The sequence below is a fragment of the Acinonyx jubatus genome, chromosome D4 (assembly GCF_027475565.1).
Source record: "Acinonyx jubatus isolate Ajub_Pintada_27869175 chromosome D4, VMU_Ajub_asm_v1.0, whole genome shotgun sequence".
Taxonomy (NCBI): Eukaryota; Metazoa; Chordata; class Mammalia; order Carnivora; family Felidae; genus Acinonyx; species Acinonyx jubatus.
In genome coordinates this window covers 31,848,657-31,867,144 of record NC_069391.1, presented here as the reverse complement: position 1 = coordinate 31,867,144, position 18,488 = coordinate 31,848,657, and the positions used below count along the sequence as shown (strand labels likewise).

The following is an 18,488-nucleotide window of genomic DNA, read 5'->3' as shown; positions in this document are numbered from 1 at the left end:
AGAGCATTCATACCAGATCTGATGGTATCAGTTTAATTTTTCTTATAAATGAAAGTAGTTTGATAGTGGTTTTAAATTTGTTTGGTGAATATATTTTCTATATTATTTTTAAGCTTAGTAGTTATTGTTTAGTTCTTAGATGAGGTAAAAAACATTTAGGAGTATCTAAAGAGCTTTTTGCTGCATTATTCACTGCCAAATTTAAAGAATATGCAGAAGAAGGAATATGAAAGTGCCCTAGAAACTTTTTTAGTGCTCTTTTGTAATCTGTTACACCTTTCATGCATATATGGGACATTTTCATGTTTCTGTCCTTTCATTGTATTTCTACATTGGATTTTTTTTCTTTTAGTGTTGTAGTATAACAGAAATATGTTTAATGTCATTATTCACAACTGCTAACATATTATTTGGATTTTTCATTTCAACCAAAAATAATATGTGATGTTTGATGTTGATGTTTATATGCTATGTAAGTATTGTGCTGTAATGTTACCACATTTTGCTGTGGTTCCTGTCAGATGAAAAATTTGCCATTATCATACACATAAAGTTTCTTTGGTGAAACTCTGAAAACTAAACAATTGTCTTGATAAAAACTGAAGCATGTATATTAAATGTTCATTCTCATTTTTGTATACTTTCTAGTCTGCACTATCATTGTAACTTTTTCTCAAGGTCAGATTTTGGTTTTTAACAGTTGACACTATCATTGACAAACTTTTAAAATTCTTCATGAATAGTGAGACTATCTGATGAGTACCCTTAATCTTTTTATTTTTCACACTTTTACATTCTCATTCTTTATTTTTTCATCTCCAAAGAATTTTTAAGACAAAGTACACTGGTTTTTTGTTTTTTCTTCAGTAAAATGAATTGTATCTAGTGATTTTTATTTGTTTTACCATTTGCCAGAATTTTGTGTGTAATGTTTTTGAAAATTTCCTACTTGTATTGTCATTGAACCATTAACTGCAACTATAAAGTCCATAACTTTTAGCTGGTATATTTAAGTTTGGGTAGGTGAGTGGGGATTTTTGTGGATAAGTAGAAATAATCAGTTTAGTGATTAAACAAGAATTCATTACCTTTCCTCTCTTTTATGTAGTATCAAAGGTGCCGAATCTGGGATAAGTTGCATGAAGAGCATATCAACGCAGGCCGTACAGTTCAGGTAAGTCTATTACATTGTTTCTAGTGAATCAATATGAAAGACAGTCTTAAGAATATTTTGCTAAACTAAATAGTCTTGTGGCTGAATCTTTTTATGTATATTTGTAACTATTTCTTTAAGGGTGCATTTTTAGCAGGAGTCACTGAATCAAATGTCATACATATTTTTAAGATTTTGGTTCATAATACCAAAATTTCCTCCAGGAACAAAGTATCAACTTATACTCAAAATCAACGCATTTTCCAAAAACCTTATGAACATTAGTATTATCAGTTTCTCAAAATTTTGCCTACTAGTAAGTTAAAATAATGTTGCTTTTGTTGTTCTAATCTGGAGTTTTTATTGCTTTGAATGGTAAAAGTTTTTTTCATATGTGTCTTGGATAGTAATATTTCTTTTGTAAATCACCTGTTCATGTCCCCTGCATATATTATGTTGTTGTCTTTAAAAAAAAAAAAAAAAGTTGATTTATCTTAAGAGAGTGTGCACATGTGCAAGTGGGGGAGGGGCAGAGAGTGGGAGAGAGAATCCCAAGCAGGCTCTGTGCTGTCAGCATAGAGCTTTCTCAGGGTTCTCTTTCCTGCTCTTTCTCTCTGCTCCTTCCCTGACACATGCATTTTTTTCTCTCTCTCTGTCTCTCAAAATAAATAAACTTAAAAAAAATTTTTTTTAAAAAGAGAACTTCAAAACGATACTGTTACAGTAACATAGTATTTATTACAAGTATTCTTAATAAATAAATGTTAATTATTTAAATTTTTAAAAATCCTGGGGCACCTGGGTGGCTCAGTCGGTTAAGTGTCCGACTTCGGCTCAGGTCATGATCTCGTGGTTTGTGAGTTTGAGCCCCGCGTGGGGCTCTGTGCTGACAGCTCAGAGCTTGGAGCCTGCTTTGGATTCTGTGTCTCCCTCTCTCTCTCTCTGCCCCTCCCCACTTGTGCTCTGTCTCTATATCAAAAATAAATAAATATAAATGTAAAAAAATTTTTTAATTTTTAAAAGTCCTATATTTACATAGTTAAAAGGGTAAGCTTTACCTTACCCTTCTCCATCTCTGTGTCCTACTTGGAAGAAACCACTTTTAATCCTTTTGGCCATTTTCCCTGGTATGTAGCTCTTTATTCCTTAATATAATGTGAGAATGCTATTTCTTAATTAATCAGGTTCAGACATTACCTCTTCTTGCCATAATAGGTGGTGATCTAGCTTTCTGCCCAGCTCTGGTACTTTCTTTCCGCCTATACAAATACATACATTATAATTTTTGGTTAAATTATAAATCATTATTTTATTATTTTGATTACAAAAATACTGTTTTCTTCTAAGCCAAATAGTGAAATACAATATAGTTTTTGCTTTTTGTCTTTTTTTTTATTTCCTAGCTTTCTGTGTATTTGTAATTTTTTTCTAAATGCTCCACATCTTTGCTATGTGCTATCAGTAATAATTTTCATATGTCCAAATATTCTACTTCCATTCTTTATCCTGAACACTCCCTCCTGTAGCCCTCTTCCCAGTTCCAATCTGGACTTCCTTTCTAGGCTTCTTGCACAGGTGCTGTTCTGGGACTTCCTTCAGCTACTCTTATGTGTTGGGTCCCTGTCTTCCTGGGTATCATGTCTTCCTCATTTTTGGTTTACTCCATTGTTTTGTTGGAGTACATCTCTCAGTAGCTCTCTAAATAAGCTCTCTAAATTTACGTTGGAGGTAAATTTTTAAGTTATTATGAGTCTAAAATATACCCCTTTTCTCCCCTCACATGTGACTGCTAATTTCAGTAGGTATAGAATTCTAGCTGGTATTCTTTCAGATTTGAGGGTTCTCTAGTTTAGTGTTGCTCTTAATGAAGCTGATATCGTCTGATTTCTCAATTTTTGTATGAGATCTATTTTTTTTTTCCCCCTCTTTGGAAGCTTTTGTAGTCTGTTTATCCCTGGTGTTCTCAAATTTGATGATGATGTGCTTTGTGTTGGACTCTTTCAGTCTAAAAATTTATGTTCTTTAGTTCTGGGAAATTTAAAATATTCAATATGTTATTACTCTGTGTTTTTTCTTTGCTTTTTTTTTTTTTTTTAATCTTTAATTGCAAGAATTGGCAAATGATGGCATTTTCCTTGGATGACCCTCCAGACATCAGTAGCTGGAGGTTTGCTTTGGTTCAGTTTTCTAAAGAAGAATCCTTCTCCTCTTCCTCCTCCTCCCGGGGCAAGTAGGCACTTATTTTTCAGTCATAAAAGCAGGGTAGGTGAAGGATGCTGGGCTTTCATTGTTCAGTACACGCTTTCACATAAATCCCTTCTTTTAGCCCTGTGCCTGGTGTTTCTGAATCTAAAGTCTGTTTTTCCAAAGAATGCATCTCTGATCTTCTTGGATTTCAAAAAGGTTACTGTAGCTGCAGTGTAGTGAATAGATTGGGATAGAATGAAATGATTGCAAGAGATCATTTAGGAGAGATTACAGAGATAGCGGAGATAGAGAAAAACGGATTGACTTGAGGTCTAGTAGAAATTTGACCTACCTCTCTATGTATGTATTTTACTGCTTGCCAACTAGATTATAAGCCTGAAGATCAGGGATTGTGTCTCTGCTATTTGTGTATATCACAGTACCTGCTGTTCGTCAAGATTCAGTGTTTATTGAATGGTGCTAAGCACGTAAATGTCAATGAGATTATTATGACTAGGATTTCTTGCCATCTTCACTGTTTAATATGTTCGTAAAAATCACTTATTTTCTTGAGACAGTGCTTATGGTCAGAGTGTTTACTGATTAAAGAATATATTGACCTCCATTAATGACCTCCATCTGGCACAAAAGATTTATGTGTGCCATAAAAAGAATGAGATTGAAACTGTTTTTAGATGTAAGTATTTGCTTAGTTTTATTCATATATGCTCTGAATTTTGTGTATAGACTAGTTCTTGGCTAGTTTGTATAAAACTGATTTTTGGACAATTTCATGAACAGTTATAATAGAGTTTATAAGTTTCTCATTATTATGTATAGTAAGAACTATCTGCTCACTTTCATTATAGTGTCTTTGTTGAAAGGAATTCTTAATTTAAACATAGTCTAATTTGTCAGTCTTTTGTGGTCTTGCTTTGGGTGTCTTATTCAAGGAATACTCTCTATCCTGAGATCAAGAATATATTTTCTTATATTTTCTATTGAATGTTTTCAATGTTTTACTTTTAACACTTATGTCTTGAATCCATCTGAAATTGGTGCTATGAAGTAGATACAAATAAATCTCCTTTATTCCATTTGGAAAACCAGTTCTGTCACTATTAACTGATTTCTGCAGTGCTATTTACATATCACAATTCCATATATGTATGAGTCTGTCTCTGGTCGTTTTTTTATGTAAAAAAAATGTTTAATGTTTATTTTTGAGAGAGAGACAGACAGACCGAATGAGTGGGGGGAGGGGCAGAGAGAGAGGGAGACACAGAATCTGAAGCAGGCTCCAGGCTCTGAGCTGTCAGCACAGAGTCCAATGTGGGACTCAAACCCATGAACCTTGAGATCATGACCTGAGCTGAAGTCGGACTCAACTGACTGAGCCACCCAGGCACCCCTGTCTCTGGTGTTTCTGTTCCACTGGTCAGTTTGTCGATTTCTCCATCAAGTTCCACACCATCTTAATTATGACAGCCTTATGATAAGGCTTGATATCTGGTAGGACAGTGTTTCTATCTTACTCTTCCTTTTCAGGACTGATTTGGCTATACATATACCTTTAGTCTTCCATATAAGATTTGGAATCTGCTTGTCAAAGTCCATACACAATCTTGTTGGGAATTTGGGAATTGCATTGGCTTTATCCATGTATTTAGAGAAAATTGACATGTTTACAATGTCCAGTTTTCCTACCTATGAATATGGGAGGTTCTTGCACTTTTTATGTCTTTTTTAATATTCTGCATACAGATACTGATAGATTATACTTTTAAAAAATACCTGCAAAATGTTTCCATTCTATTTGGAATTTTACACAATGACCTTGCTATTCCCCAACCAGCAGGTAGAGTCTGATTCCCTTCCTGTTGAATCTGGGCTGAGGCAGAAATAATGCCTGATTTCTGAGGCTAAGTCAGAAAGGTCAGATAGATTCCCCTGGTTCTCTGAGGGTGCTTGCTCTGCGGAAACCTCAGCATCATGTGAAATGTCCAGCTATCCTGAGATCCCCTTGTGGGAGATAGCCACAGCCACAGCTGAGCTGTTAGGAACTTGCAGCCTCAAGTGCCAGCCACACGTGTGTGAGCCATCTCAGACATTAGAGCTTTCGGATGACTATAGCCTCAGCGGGTGCCTGACTCAACCACATGGGTGACTCCGAGTGAGAACTGCCCGACTGAGGATGTCCTTAATTTCTGGTCTGCAAAATCGTTAGCAAAATCAGATGGTGGTTTTAGATCCTTAAGTTTTGGATGAATTTGTTATGCAGCAACAAATGACTGGAATACAGGGCTTATAGTTATTTTGTTTATCTATTTCACTTATCTATTCTTAAGTACTTTATAGTTTTACAGTGTGTGTGTGTTTGGGAGAGGTTTAAATGTTGTCCTTCTTTTTAATTATGCTTTCTACCGTGATGGTGTATATAGGAATATAATTAATTTTCATTCATAGATCTGTTGCTGATTATCTTTAAGTTCTCTTGTTAGTTTGAACAGTCTAAATCCCTTTGGGCTTTCTATTTATAGTTTATTTTTTTGAGTAATGTTTTTCTTCTCTTGTAAGATTACTCCTTTTTCCTGATTTCTTTCTTGCTTTGATTTCTTGTGTTTTGCTTTGTTTTGTTTTTTAGTCAGTCCAGCTTTCTAGTTATTACAAGAAATGGTTATAAATAAGCTCATTCAAATTTACTTTTTAGAAAAAGATCTTATAAATAACAACAGATCCCTCTGCAAAATAATTCTTAATTTATACATAATGTTTTTTCAGAAAGTAAAATCTCATTCATTCTGCTGTATTCCAGGATGATTATAACGATTGTTAATCATGTGTACCAAGTGCTTACGCAGCCCCTGTCATATAGTAGGTATTCAGTTAGTAAGAAGAATGGGAATAAGCTCGATTTCATGCTTTCACATTTAGCTGCTAGATGAAGCTAAACATGAGTGTTGGCTTTTTGTTAGTTTAATTTAAAACACATTGTAATTGCTTCACTTTTCCCCATTTTGTTTGGCTTGTCATATAAAAGTGCAAAATGTATATTTTATTTTATTTTTTTTTAATTTTTAATGTTTATTCTTGAGAGTGCGCACGCATGAGCAGGGGAGGGGCAGAGAGAGAGGGAGACAGAATTAGAAGCAGGCTCCAGGCTCCAAGCTGTCAGCACAGAGCTTGACGTGAGGCTCGAACTCACGAACCATGAGATCATGACCTGAGCTGAAGTCAGACGCTTAACCAGCCAAGCCACCCAGGTGCCCCCAAAATGTGTATTTTAAGAAGCTTAGTTTTCCCTGCTACCCTCCCCAGGTACTTAACATATAATACTAGCTGGTGATAGAGGATTATGAAAAATATATCACAGTTTCTGCTTTGAAGAAACTTACGTAGGTGGGAATTCATAAAAAATTAAATAAAATATGTAAATAATCGCTTAAGGCTTTAGTAAGAGAAGTAAGTCAATCTATAATTAATTGTCAAATATATATAGAGATCAGTAAGTGATACAGCGCCTGTTGTCTGGATGCTGGGTAAGGGGTATTATCCTCATTTTCTTAGATAAAGAAGGCTGAAGAATAGAGAAACTTAGTGTATTAAGTGCACAAGGTCTTAATAAGTGTTAGTGCAGGAATCCAATCTGGAATTAATATTAACTCAGGTGGATAGAAAGTGGAGTGCTGCACTTAATACCTGTATAGTAGATCCTCATTAGATATGTGTTGAGTAAATGAATGGAGACCTTTTTCTTGTTTGAGTTTTATTGCTTTTGGTGGTTCAGTTAATATATTTAAAGCTATGTATATGTTCTTTTTGGTGCCTTTTGATGTTGAAATAAGTGTAAAGTTGTGTAGTAGTTAGGTAAAACATGAATAGTCCAGACTTATCATAATTAAACAGTTATGACTCTGGAGCCTTTAATAATAAATGAGATGTCTAGAATGTATTTACTCTAAGTTGTTTAAATGTTTACCAGTGGTCTTGAGCTCTGTGTTTGTAAGGAAATCAGATTATTATGATACCAAATGTTTTTAGCTGTACACAATTTGCTCTCAAAATTACATGTCGTAAAAACACATTAGGAATCCTTAAATCAATATTTAACAAAGGCAAATATATGCATAGTCACTCTTTTAATCATTAAATACATAATTAGCCATTTTTCAGAATTTCAATTAACTCAGAATAATTACTTTTTACAATGATCAGTATAGATAAGTATATGTTTAAACATATCTTTTAATCTTTAGACAGAAACTTCAGGATATTTCTGAAAGAAGGAGGGGAAAGCCATAACTAGTTATTAAATTTAGTTATAGAGCTAAAGAGAGAGATATGTCACCTTCATTTTCCTGAGAGTTTGGCCATAGTTTTCAGTTTACTACTTGCATACCGCAAGCTTCTTAATTACTGAGTTAGTATGCTTTGTTGTTTTTAAACTTACTTCATTGACTGTAGCCCCATTTGTCTAACTTGTGGATATTGCTGTAAATTTTCAAAACTTAGCATAATAATAGCCTTTCTGGTCTGATTATTATTAGAAGAGCAGAAACATTTGAACTTTCACTATGTTCTAGATACTAGTCTAGACACTGAGGATATAGCTGTGAGCAAAACAAGAAAAATCTTGTTGTCCTTGAACTTATATTCTGGGATGGTGAGTGGAAAAAGCAGAGACATAATTTTTAAAATAAATATATAATATTTACTTATTTACTAAACATTTATTTATTTTTGTAAGAGGAGGGAGGTGGACAGAGGATCTGAGTGGGCTCTGCACTGACAGCAGAGAGCCCGATGCAGGGTTCAAACTCCTGAACCACGGGATCATGACCTGAGCTGAAGTCAGATGCTTACCCAACTGAGCCACCCAGGCGCCTCTAATAAACTGTAATATTTAGATGGTTGGGGCACCTGGGTGGCTCAGTCGGTTAAGCGTCCGACTTCGGCTCAGGTCATGATCTCACGGTCCGTGAGTTCGAGCCCCACGTCGGGCTCTGTGTTGACAGCTCAGAGCCTGGAGCCTGTTTTGGATTCTGTGTCTCCCTCTCTCTCTGACCCTCCCTTGTTCATGCTCTGTCTCTCTCTGTCTCAAAAATAAATAAACGTTAAAAAAAAAAAAAAGATGGTTATAAGTACCGTGAAATAAAAGTAAAGCAGTTTAAAGGGAACAAAAAATCACAGAAGGTCATGAACTTATGTATACGGTGGTTGTGGAAAGATTCTGATGACATCTGAGCAGAGACTTGAAGGAAGTTAAAATATAAACCTTGGGTAATAGGAAATCAAGTGGGAAGACGGAGATGAGAGGATGTGTGGAATATTCAAGGGGGTAGTGAGGAGGTCAGTGTGGCTGGTGTGAGAAGAATATAGGAGGTGAGATCAGGGAGATCAGCTCAGTCTGATGATGGAAGGCCTTGCAGAATATGATAATTTGAAGTTGGGTAGAAAGTGTTTGGAAGGATCTGAGCAGATGATGACCTGATACAACTTTAAAAGATCACCTTAACTATCATGAAAAGGATAGATTCTAAGGGAGCAAGGATGGATATAAGAGTACCAGTTAGATGGCTAATGTAATAATCAAGATACCGTTGGTTTACTTTTTAGAAAAATGCAGATACATGTGTAAACAATTTTGTGTAGAATGGCAGAGACCTAATATGTTAGCTTTTTACCTACTCTCTTTGTAGCCCTAGTAAATGATTCTGAACTTACATGCTTGGCATAGGAATTAGGAACTACTTGACATCAACCTAATGATGAAATAACTTTTTGACAAATCACACACACACACACACACAACTTCAAACATATGAAATATAGAAAATACTAAAAATAGTGTAACACTTATGTACTCATCACCCAACTTTGTCAAAGTAACATTTTGTCACTACTTTGTCAAAGTAACATAGTAACATTTTGTTGCTATTTCTTCTTTTTAAAAATTTTTAAAAGTTTATTTATTTATTTTGAGAGAGGGGGAGGGAGGGAGTAGGGCAGAGAGGCAGAGAGGGAGAGAGAGAATCCTAAGCAAGTTGTGTACTGTCAGTGCAGAGCCTCATGTGAGGCTTGAACTCATGAACCATGAGATCATGACCTGATCTGAATCAAGAGTTCGTCACTTAACCGACTGAGCTACCCAGGTGCCCCTGTTCCTTTTTTAAAAGAAAATTTTAGAAATACCATTGAAATCCCTTGTGTACCTTTCCTTGGTTCCATTTTCCTTGGTTGCATTTTCCTGGTTCCTATCTTCATCTGAAGGAAATCTTTTCTCCTGATTTAAGTATTTATCATTTCTTTTTTCTTTTTAGTTTTTCATTCTTTTTTATTTTTTTAAGTAAGCTCTACACCCAGCATGGGGCCTGAACTCCAACCCCCCCAAGGTCAAGAGTTGTACACTCCCCTGACCAAGCCAGCCAGGCACCAAGTATTTATCATTTCTGTGCATGTGGCTATACATAAATAATCCATTGTTTTGCATTTTCTTTCTGCTTTTTCACCCTAAACAATTTTCTTGAGGTGTTAATTGATATACAATAAAGTACATAATTTGATAAGTTTTGACATATGTGTATACCATGACACTGTCACTACAGTCAAAATAGTGAATATATCCATTGCCCCAGAAAGTTCCTTCAAACCCCATTATAACTCTCCTTCTGGATTCTCCCTCCCACATCCCTTTGCACCCCTTCCCATTCTACACACACACACACACACACACACACACACACACACCCTGGATACCCCAGCAACCACTGACCTGCTTTCTGCCACTGTGCAGTAGTTTGGATTTCCTAGAATTTTATATAAATAGAATCATAAAATATGAACTTCTTTTTCTGTCCAGCTTCCTTCACTCTGCATAAATATTTTGGGGGTTCATTCATTGTTACAATGTGTATCAGTATTTCATTCCTCTTCACTGTTGAGTAGGTATTCTGTTGTATAAATATACCGCAGCTTGTTTATCTGTTCATTTGTGATGGACATTTGGGTTATTTCCAGTTTGAGGTTATTACAAATAAAGCTGCTGTGAACATTTGCGTACAGGACTTTGTATGAACAAAGGATTTCGTTTCTCTTGGATAAATACTTATGAATGGGAATAGCTGGATCATATAGTTTTTATTCCTTAATTATTTGAAACTGCCAGGCTGTTTTATGAGATGGTTGTACCATTTCATATTCTTCCATATCATTGTTAACACTTGATATGGTTAGTCTTATTAATTTTAGCCATTATAATAGATCTCTAGTGGTATCTCACTGTGATTTTAATTTTTATTTGATTAATGATGTTTCTGTTTTATTTTGAATTATTTTTTATTTCATTGTATGTCTTTGTCATGCTAACTATACCTTTTGGTTTTGTTATTTTAGTGGTTGCTTTAGGGTTTATAGTATACATCTTATTACAGTTTATCTTTAAGTGATATTATACTATTTCACATGTTTAAGAAACTTAAATATACCTTTATTTCTCCCCTCCAGTCTTTATATAATTGTTGTTGTATGTTTACTTATATATATGTTATATACTCCATAATGTAAACTCTCAGTTATCTTTTGCAAGTGATTTAGATATTAAGGGGAAAAAAACTTATATAATGGCATTTCTATTTCTGGTGTGCTTAATGCATTTGTATATAACCATATTTCCATCTGGTATAATTTTCCTTTTGCCTAAAAAATTTCCTTTAACATTTTTTGGAGCACAGTTCTGCTGGTGATGAAGAGTTCTGCTTTTGTATATATAAAAAGCCTTTATTTGGCCTTTGTTTTTAAAAGGAATTTTGCTGTATATAAGATTCTATACTAACTTTTTTCTTTCAGTACCTTAGAGGTGTTTTCACTTTTTTTCACTTGCATTTTTTTGCAATAAGAAATCTGTTTCATTCTTATTTTTGTTCTCAGTATGTAGTATGTCTTTATTCTCTGGCTGCTTTTACAATTTTCCCTTTATCAGTGGCTCTGAATACTTTGATCATGATGAGCTTGTGTGACATTTTCTTCACATTTCTTGTGCTCTCAATTTGTAGAGTGTCTTGGATCTCTAGGTTTATAGTTTGCATCCAATTTGAAAAATTTGTGGCCATATTCCTTCATATGTTTTCTGTCCCCTCCCATCTCTCTTCTTCAGAGACTCCAATTACACGTATCTTAGGCTTCTTGAAGTTATCTTACAATTTTTTGGATTCCTCTTTCTCTTTGTGTTTCATTTTGGATAGTTTTATTTCTGTGCCTTCATGCTTCGTATTTACTAGTCTGAGCAGCAGCGGTGTCCAATCTGCTGTTAATACATTCAGTGCATTTTTCATCACACACATTGTAGTTTTCAACTCTAGAACTTTGATTTGGGTTCCTTCCTAACCCCATTCTTCCTTCCTTCCTTCCTTCCTTCCTTCCTTCCTTCCTTCCTTCCTTCCTTTTTTTTTTTTTTAATTTTAATTAAGTAGGCTCCACACCCTACATGGGGCTTGAATTCATGACCCTGAGATCAAGAGTCACATGTTCTACCAACTGAGCCAGACAGGCACCCTGATTTGGGTCTCTCTTTATATTTTTCATGTCTCTCCTTAACTTTTTAAACATATTACATACAGTTATAATAACTTTTAATATCCTTCTCTGCTAATTCTAATATCTATGTCAATTCTGGGTCAGTTTCAATCAAGTGATTATTCTCCTCATTTTGGGTCATATTTTCCTATTTCTTTGTGTGTCTGGTGATATTTGATTGGGAGGTCTTTACTTGGCGGAGTGCTAGATTTTTTTTTTTTTTTTTTTTTTGAGTGCTAGATATTTTTATGTTCCTGTAAATCTTACTGAGCTTTGTTCTGGAATACAGTTAAAATACTTGGAAACAGTTTGATTCTTTTGGGTCTAACTTTTATGATTTATTAGGCTTCATTGGAACAGTGCTCAGTCTAGGGCTAATTATTTCCCCACTATTGCAGTAAAACCTTTCTGAGTGCTCTACCCACTGCCTAGGGAATTCAGAGTTTTTCCAGTTTAGCTGGTGGGAACAGACACCGTTTAAAGCTTTGAGTACTAGGCACTGTTCCCTCTAATCTTTTTGGATGATTTTTTTCTCCTAACCTCAAGTAGTTTTCCCACATACATGTTCTGATCATTTCTCTGCTACATACTTAAGGATTGTATCCCTGCATATGTGCAGGATTCTCTTTCTATGCAGCTCTCTCTAGTACTTCAGTGCTCTCTTCTGCACACTCTGCAGAAGCAGAAGTCTATTATTATGTTTTGAAACTGCAAGTGGAATAAGTTTACTAGTTTTCTTCTGTGGGATAAGAAAACATCAGCATTAAGAAAGATTTTGTGATCAAATTTTGGAATTAAGTTAAAAAGTTGGAAATTTTACTACTGTAATAATTCACTGAAGAACATTAACTTGGATTCTGTAGAAGAAACTTGATCAGCCTAGTCTCCATAGCAGTGGTGATACAGAACTTGTTGAGAACACAGATTTCTGGGACTCACTTTAGAGATTCTGAGATAGTAGATTTCAGACCACATTTAGAAAGATAATGCTCTACAGAGAGTCTATGCTAGTTCTGTAGGTGATGAAAATAAATAAATAAATAAATAAATAAATAAATAAATAAATAAAAGAAATCACTCATGGAACTTCTAGGAGTAAAACTTGACTTTCATAATTTTACTGTCAGAAATATGGAACAGTTGAGCTATGTACTTTTCAAATTTTTAAGAGATTTTGAAAGGGAGAAGCAATAGAAAAGAGGGGATGAGGGGGGAAGAAAGGGAAGTGAGGATAGTAGACAGAACTTAGAGAAGAAAAGATTAATGAGAGTCAAGGCCTGATAGGGAATGGAAAAGAGGATACAGTAGATTCCAAAATGAATGCTATTAGAAGGTAAATTATTGCAGATTATTTTGAGCTTCAATTGAATTTAAATTTTAGTTTTGCCTTGAAATATTTATGAGCTTAATAATCAGGATTTAGGATTTTTGACCTCTAGTCTGATTAGCATAGGTCCTATAGAACCTGAAGGAGGAAATTAAATCTAAGGTACCATCTGTTGTAAGACACACCATTGTTTTGTGTACCTCCAAGAAAGAAAAAGTGCTGCCAGAGAATGGGACATTGTGCTTTTTTGAATCTGTTTTAAGGTGCATTCCAATTTCAGAGATGTTGGAATGTGGGAAAGATATTGTGTCTTAAAATTGATGAAGTGTGGTATTTAGAAGACTTCTATCCTTGTCCTCCACCTCTGTCTTTCCCCAGTCTAGTCTATTTAGTATGTTCTGTTTTCCTAGTGTTCTTTAGGGTAAGCTCAAATCTCACTTCCTTCATGAAGCCTGTCTAGATTCTTATAGTAAGATGTTTCAAGTTTCCTTTGAGCATGTTTCTTATGCCCCTTTCAATTTTGAATATATCTTCTTAATAGAGAATCAAAAGCAAAATAGGAGTTTGGTAGCTCTGCTTTTTCTGCATCATCTGTTAACATTATACCATCTGCCCTAAGCGGTAGACCTAATCCTCCTTTCTTGTTCTTGCTCTACATGTATTTTTTAAATCCTTTTTATTGTTCTTAACATTTTTCATCAGCCTCCGCTCATTCTGGGCTCCTACTTTACTTACATGATTCTCCTTGTTTCAGATCACTCTTTTGTATTCATCCTTGTTCACATGCCTTTCTTTTTCTTTTTTTTTAAAAACAGGTCTCTTAAAATTCTGAACTTACCATAGCACACCATATACAACCATATTGGATTCTTCAGATACCTCTTTTCTTTCTTATCAGATTAGCTTTTTTGTTTCTTGTGTCAGGATATCACCTTTTAGAAACTCTCTCTTTCAAAAAAGATCTTCCTATCACAATATAATTTCTGTGGCATCACACAACTATTTTCTCCAGAAAAACTTGATTCAGTTCCCTAAAGTATCAGTGTTTCCATTATTCTTTTTTAACTATTAAGAGCTCCAAGATGGCATGGTTGCATTTTCTCATGCGTTTCATTCCCACTTCACTATTTTATCCTTGTATGTCAGAATTAATTCCAAAAAAGTGGTTCCGTTCATTATTTCTTCCAGCTAATGAAAGATGATACGTTTCATATGCTTAGTGACTTATATTATGCATTCCTAACTAATTTAGTTACATTCTCGATAGTTGGAGATCTCTGTTGTTGTTGGACTACTGCTTTGCCCTTTGTGGAAAATATTAAGAAAGAATTCATTCATTTACTATGTTTATTGAACCAAAGCGTATATGAGGAATCACATATAGCCTTGAGGATACAATGGTAAAGAAATTAGGTAAATCACAATCTAGTCAAATGAATGAATTTATCTTTTATCCAGGAAGATGGTTGGCAATATACTTCCACAGTGAGATTGATACTCATTTTTACCCCTACCCAAATGCTTTCAAACTTGACTTGTTTCTATCCTTAATTTAATTGACCATCAGGTTAATATAATGTGCTTTTCTAAAAATGTTACTAAAACTTTTTACTGTGAAATATAACATGTGTGCCATGCATACAACATAAATATACACCTAAACAAATTGTTATACTGGGAACACTCAAGTAACTACTACTCAGATCAAAAATAGAAAATTGCCAGCATCCTAGAAACCCCTCGTAGTCTCTTCCCTATAACAATCACCTTTCTCCCACCAAAAGTATAATTACTATCTTGATTTATATGGTAACTGTTTCTTAGTCTCTCTGTATAATTTTACCACCAGAATGTATCATTAAGTTATAAATTAATTTAGTCTATTCTTGAACATTATATAAATTGAATTAAACAGAATATGTCTTTTGTGTCTAGCTTGAGACTTATCTGTGTTCTTGCCTGTAGCAGTATTCAGTCATTTTCATTATTGTGTGTAGTCCATTGTATGAGTTTACCATAGTGTATGGTAAATATATACTATGATATGTTGATGGTCATTTGGGTTTTCAGTTTCTATTACAAATGTGATTAGCATTCTTGTATATTTTTACTGATACACATGTGCATACATTTCTGTTGAGTATATTTTTAGGACATTGGGCATCCTTATTTTCACTGTAGTATAGTACCAAACTATTTTCGAAAATAGTTGTACTAATTTTACACTCCTTCCAGCAATGAATGTGAGTTCCTGTGGTCTACACATCCTCACCACTATTTGGTAAGGTCAGAGTTTAATTTTAGCTTTCTAGTGGGTAGTGAATTATGGTTTAATTTACATTTACCTGACTATAAATGAGATTGAGTAACTTATTGTTTATGAGAAGTGCCCATTTTGGGTTCTTGCCCACATTTCTATGGGTTTTTTGTCTTTTTCTTACTTTCTATAAGAGCTCTTTATTCTGCCTGTGACCACTTTATCAGTATATTTGTTGCATTTATCTTCTTTCACTCAGTGGTTAACCTTTTCATTGTCTTAGTTGTGTTCTTCAATGACTTAGAAGTTCATTTAATTTAATATAGTCAAGGTTATCAATTTTTGTCTTGTTGCTTTCTTATGCCACATTTAAGAAGTATTTCCTACCCTAATGTCATAAAGATATTCTATTGTTTTGCCTTTCACATTTAGGTCTGCAGTCCATTTGGTTGATTATTGTGTATGGTGTGAAGTGGTGTGTCCAGTTTTATCTTTTTCCCACAGGCATACCAAATGACCAAGCACTGAGTTTTGGAAAGATCATGCTTCCCTGCGGTGGAACCTTTGTTATGAATTCAGTGCATATATGTTTGGGTTGCTTCTTGGCTATCTGTTTCATTGGTGTATTTGTCTCTATTCTTGAACTAATAGCACACTGTCTTAGTTACTGTGGCTTTGTAATCAGTCAGTATATAATAGAGGAAGTTCTCCTACCTTCTTCAAGGCTAGTCTCAGCCCTGTATATACAATTTCATATACATTTTTTTAAAAGTTTATTTATTTTGAGAAACAGTGTGTGTGTGCCCGCGAGCTGGGGGAGGGCAGGGGAGTGGGGGGGGGCGGTGGGGAGAGACAGAATCCCAAGCAGGCTCCATGCTGTCAATGCAGAGCCTTGTGTGGGGCTGGATCTCACGAACCGCAAGATCATGACCTAAGCTGAAGTCAGGAGTTGGATGCTCAACTGACTGAGCCACCCAGGCTCCCTTGCAATTCCACATACATTTGAGAATCCGCTTGTCAAGCTCCACCAAAACAAAAAATCTTTTTCAAATTTATTCTAATTTATTGAATCTATAGATTCAAACCTATATTGTTCAAGGTTGTTCAGCTGTACAGGGTTTATTTTTTTATCCCTTTACTTTTAACTGCCTATATGTTTTAGATGTATTTAAATATATTTTCCAGTCTGAAAATTTTTATCTTTTAACTGGAACATTTATTCCATTTATGTTTTATGTAATTATTGATGTATTTAGGTTTAAAACTTATACTCTCTTGTTTGCTTTCTACTTCTTCCATGTATTTTGTGTTCTTTTTCATCTCCATTTTCACTTTCTTGTATTTTTTATTGATCCAACTGTTCTTGTTGGTTTTGGAATTATATACTCTTTTACTGGAAATTACAACAACATCCATAAACAATATAGATTATACAGGTACCTTGGAATATTTTAGTTGTTTGTGTGCCCCCCAAATTAAATGCTATTTTTATATATTTTAATTTTATACATATATTTAAAATCCTCAAGTTACTATTATTACCATTATGATTATTACTGTTTTAGAATAGTTACTGGTCATCTAGATTTACCCACACTTTTATTTATTTATTTATTTATTTATTTTTACTTAAATAAAAAGTTTATTTTTTTCTTAAAGTTTATTTTAAGAGTGAGAGTAGGGTACTAATTTTCCATGCTTGTCTGTATATGGTTTCAGGCATTGAAGTTTTTATACACTACCCAAAAGACTGGAAGCCAAACTGTAGCTCACCTGAGGGCTGATTGATTTTAGGATCACCTGTACTCTCAGGGTACAGCTCTTTCATATCCCAGCTCAAAGCACCATAGTGCTTATACTTAGCAGGCCCCAGCACTGAGTATTTTACTCAGAAATTTGTGATGGGAATGCAAGTTGGTGCAGCCACTTTGGAAAACGGTATGGAGGCTCCTCAAAAAAACTAAAAATAGAACTACCCTATGACCCAGCAATTGCACTACTAGACATTTATCCACGGGATACAGGTGTGCTGTTTTGAAGGGACACATACACCCCCATATTTATAGCACTATCAACAATAGCCAAAGTATGGAAAGAGCCCAAATGCCATCGATGGATGAATGGATAAAGAAGATGTGGTGTATATATGCAATGGAGTATTACTCGGCAATCAAAAAGAATGAAATCTTGCCACGTGCAACTACGTGGATGGAACTAGAGGGTATTTGCTAAGTGAAATTAGTCAGAGAAAGACAGAAATCCTATGACTTCACTCATATGAGGACTTTAAGAGAGAAAACAGATGAACATAAGGGAAGGAAACAAAACTAATATAAAACCAGGGAGGGGGACAAAACAGAAGAGACTCATAAATATGGAGAACAAACTGAGGGTTACTGGAGGGGTTGTGGGAAGGGGGATGGGGTAAGGGACACTAAGGAATCTACTCCTGAAATCGTTGCACTATATGCTAACTAATTTGGATGTAAATTTTAAAAAATAAAAAATAAAATTAAAAAAAAAAAAAGAAATTTGTGAGCCTGTCAAACACTCTGGTAAGCAAGTACCCCCAAGCAAATGTGGCCTTGAGTTTAGGACTTACCTCTCTGGATTTCCACTTTTGTCTAATTCTAGACCTATACATTTCTTACTGTCTTCTTTGCTTTTTGATGCCTTTGAATTTTGTTTGTGATTTTCAGCTTTTTAACTAGTCATTGGTGGGAGGGTTACTTTGAATTATCTAGTTTGCTATACCCAGAAGCAGAAAGACCCACTTTATATTTTTCACATATGGTTTTGCCATCCTGTTACTTTTATTTGATTTTGGAGAGACTCTATAGCTATATTGTCCAATATGTTAGCTCCTAGCCACATGTAATTGTTGAGCACTTAAAATGTGGCTAGTTTGAATTGAGACGTGCTGTAAATGTGAAATATTTCATTAATAATGTTTATATTGATTACATGTTGATAACATTTTGGATATATTGAGT

The 18,488-nt window shown here is 34.7% G+C and overlaps 1 protein-coding gene across 1 annotated transcript in view; it reads left to right on the top strand.

Annotated features, from left to right (window-relative positions):
* STX17 (syntaxin 17) overlaps positions 1-18,488 on the top strand; it is a 60,893-nt gene that overhangs the window by 19,082 nt on the left and 23,323 nt on the right. Inside the window, exon 3 of the mRNA XM_027039546.2 lies at positions 1,109-1,174. Within this exon, the coding sequence (XP_026895347.2) occupies positions 1,109-1,174 (66 nt within the window). The remainder of the gene's footprint in view (positions 1-1,108; positions 1,175-18,488) is intronic.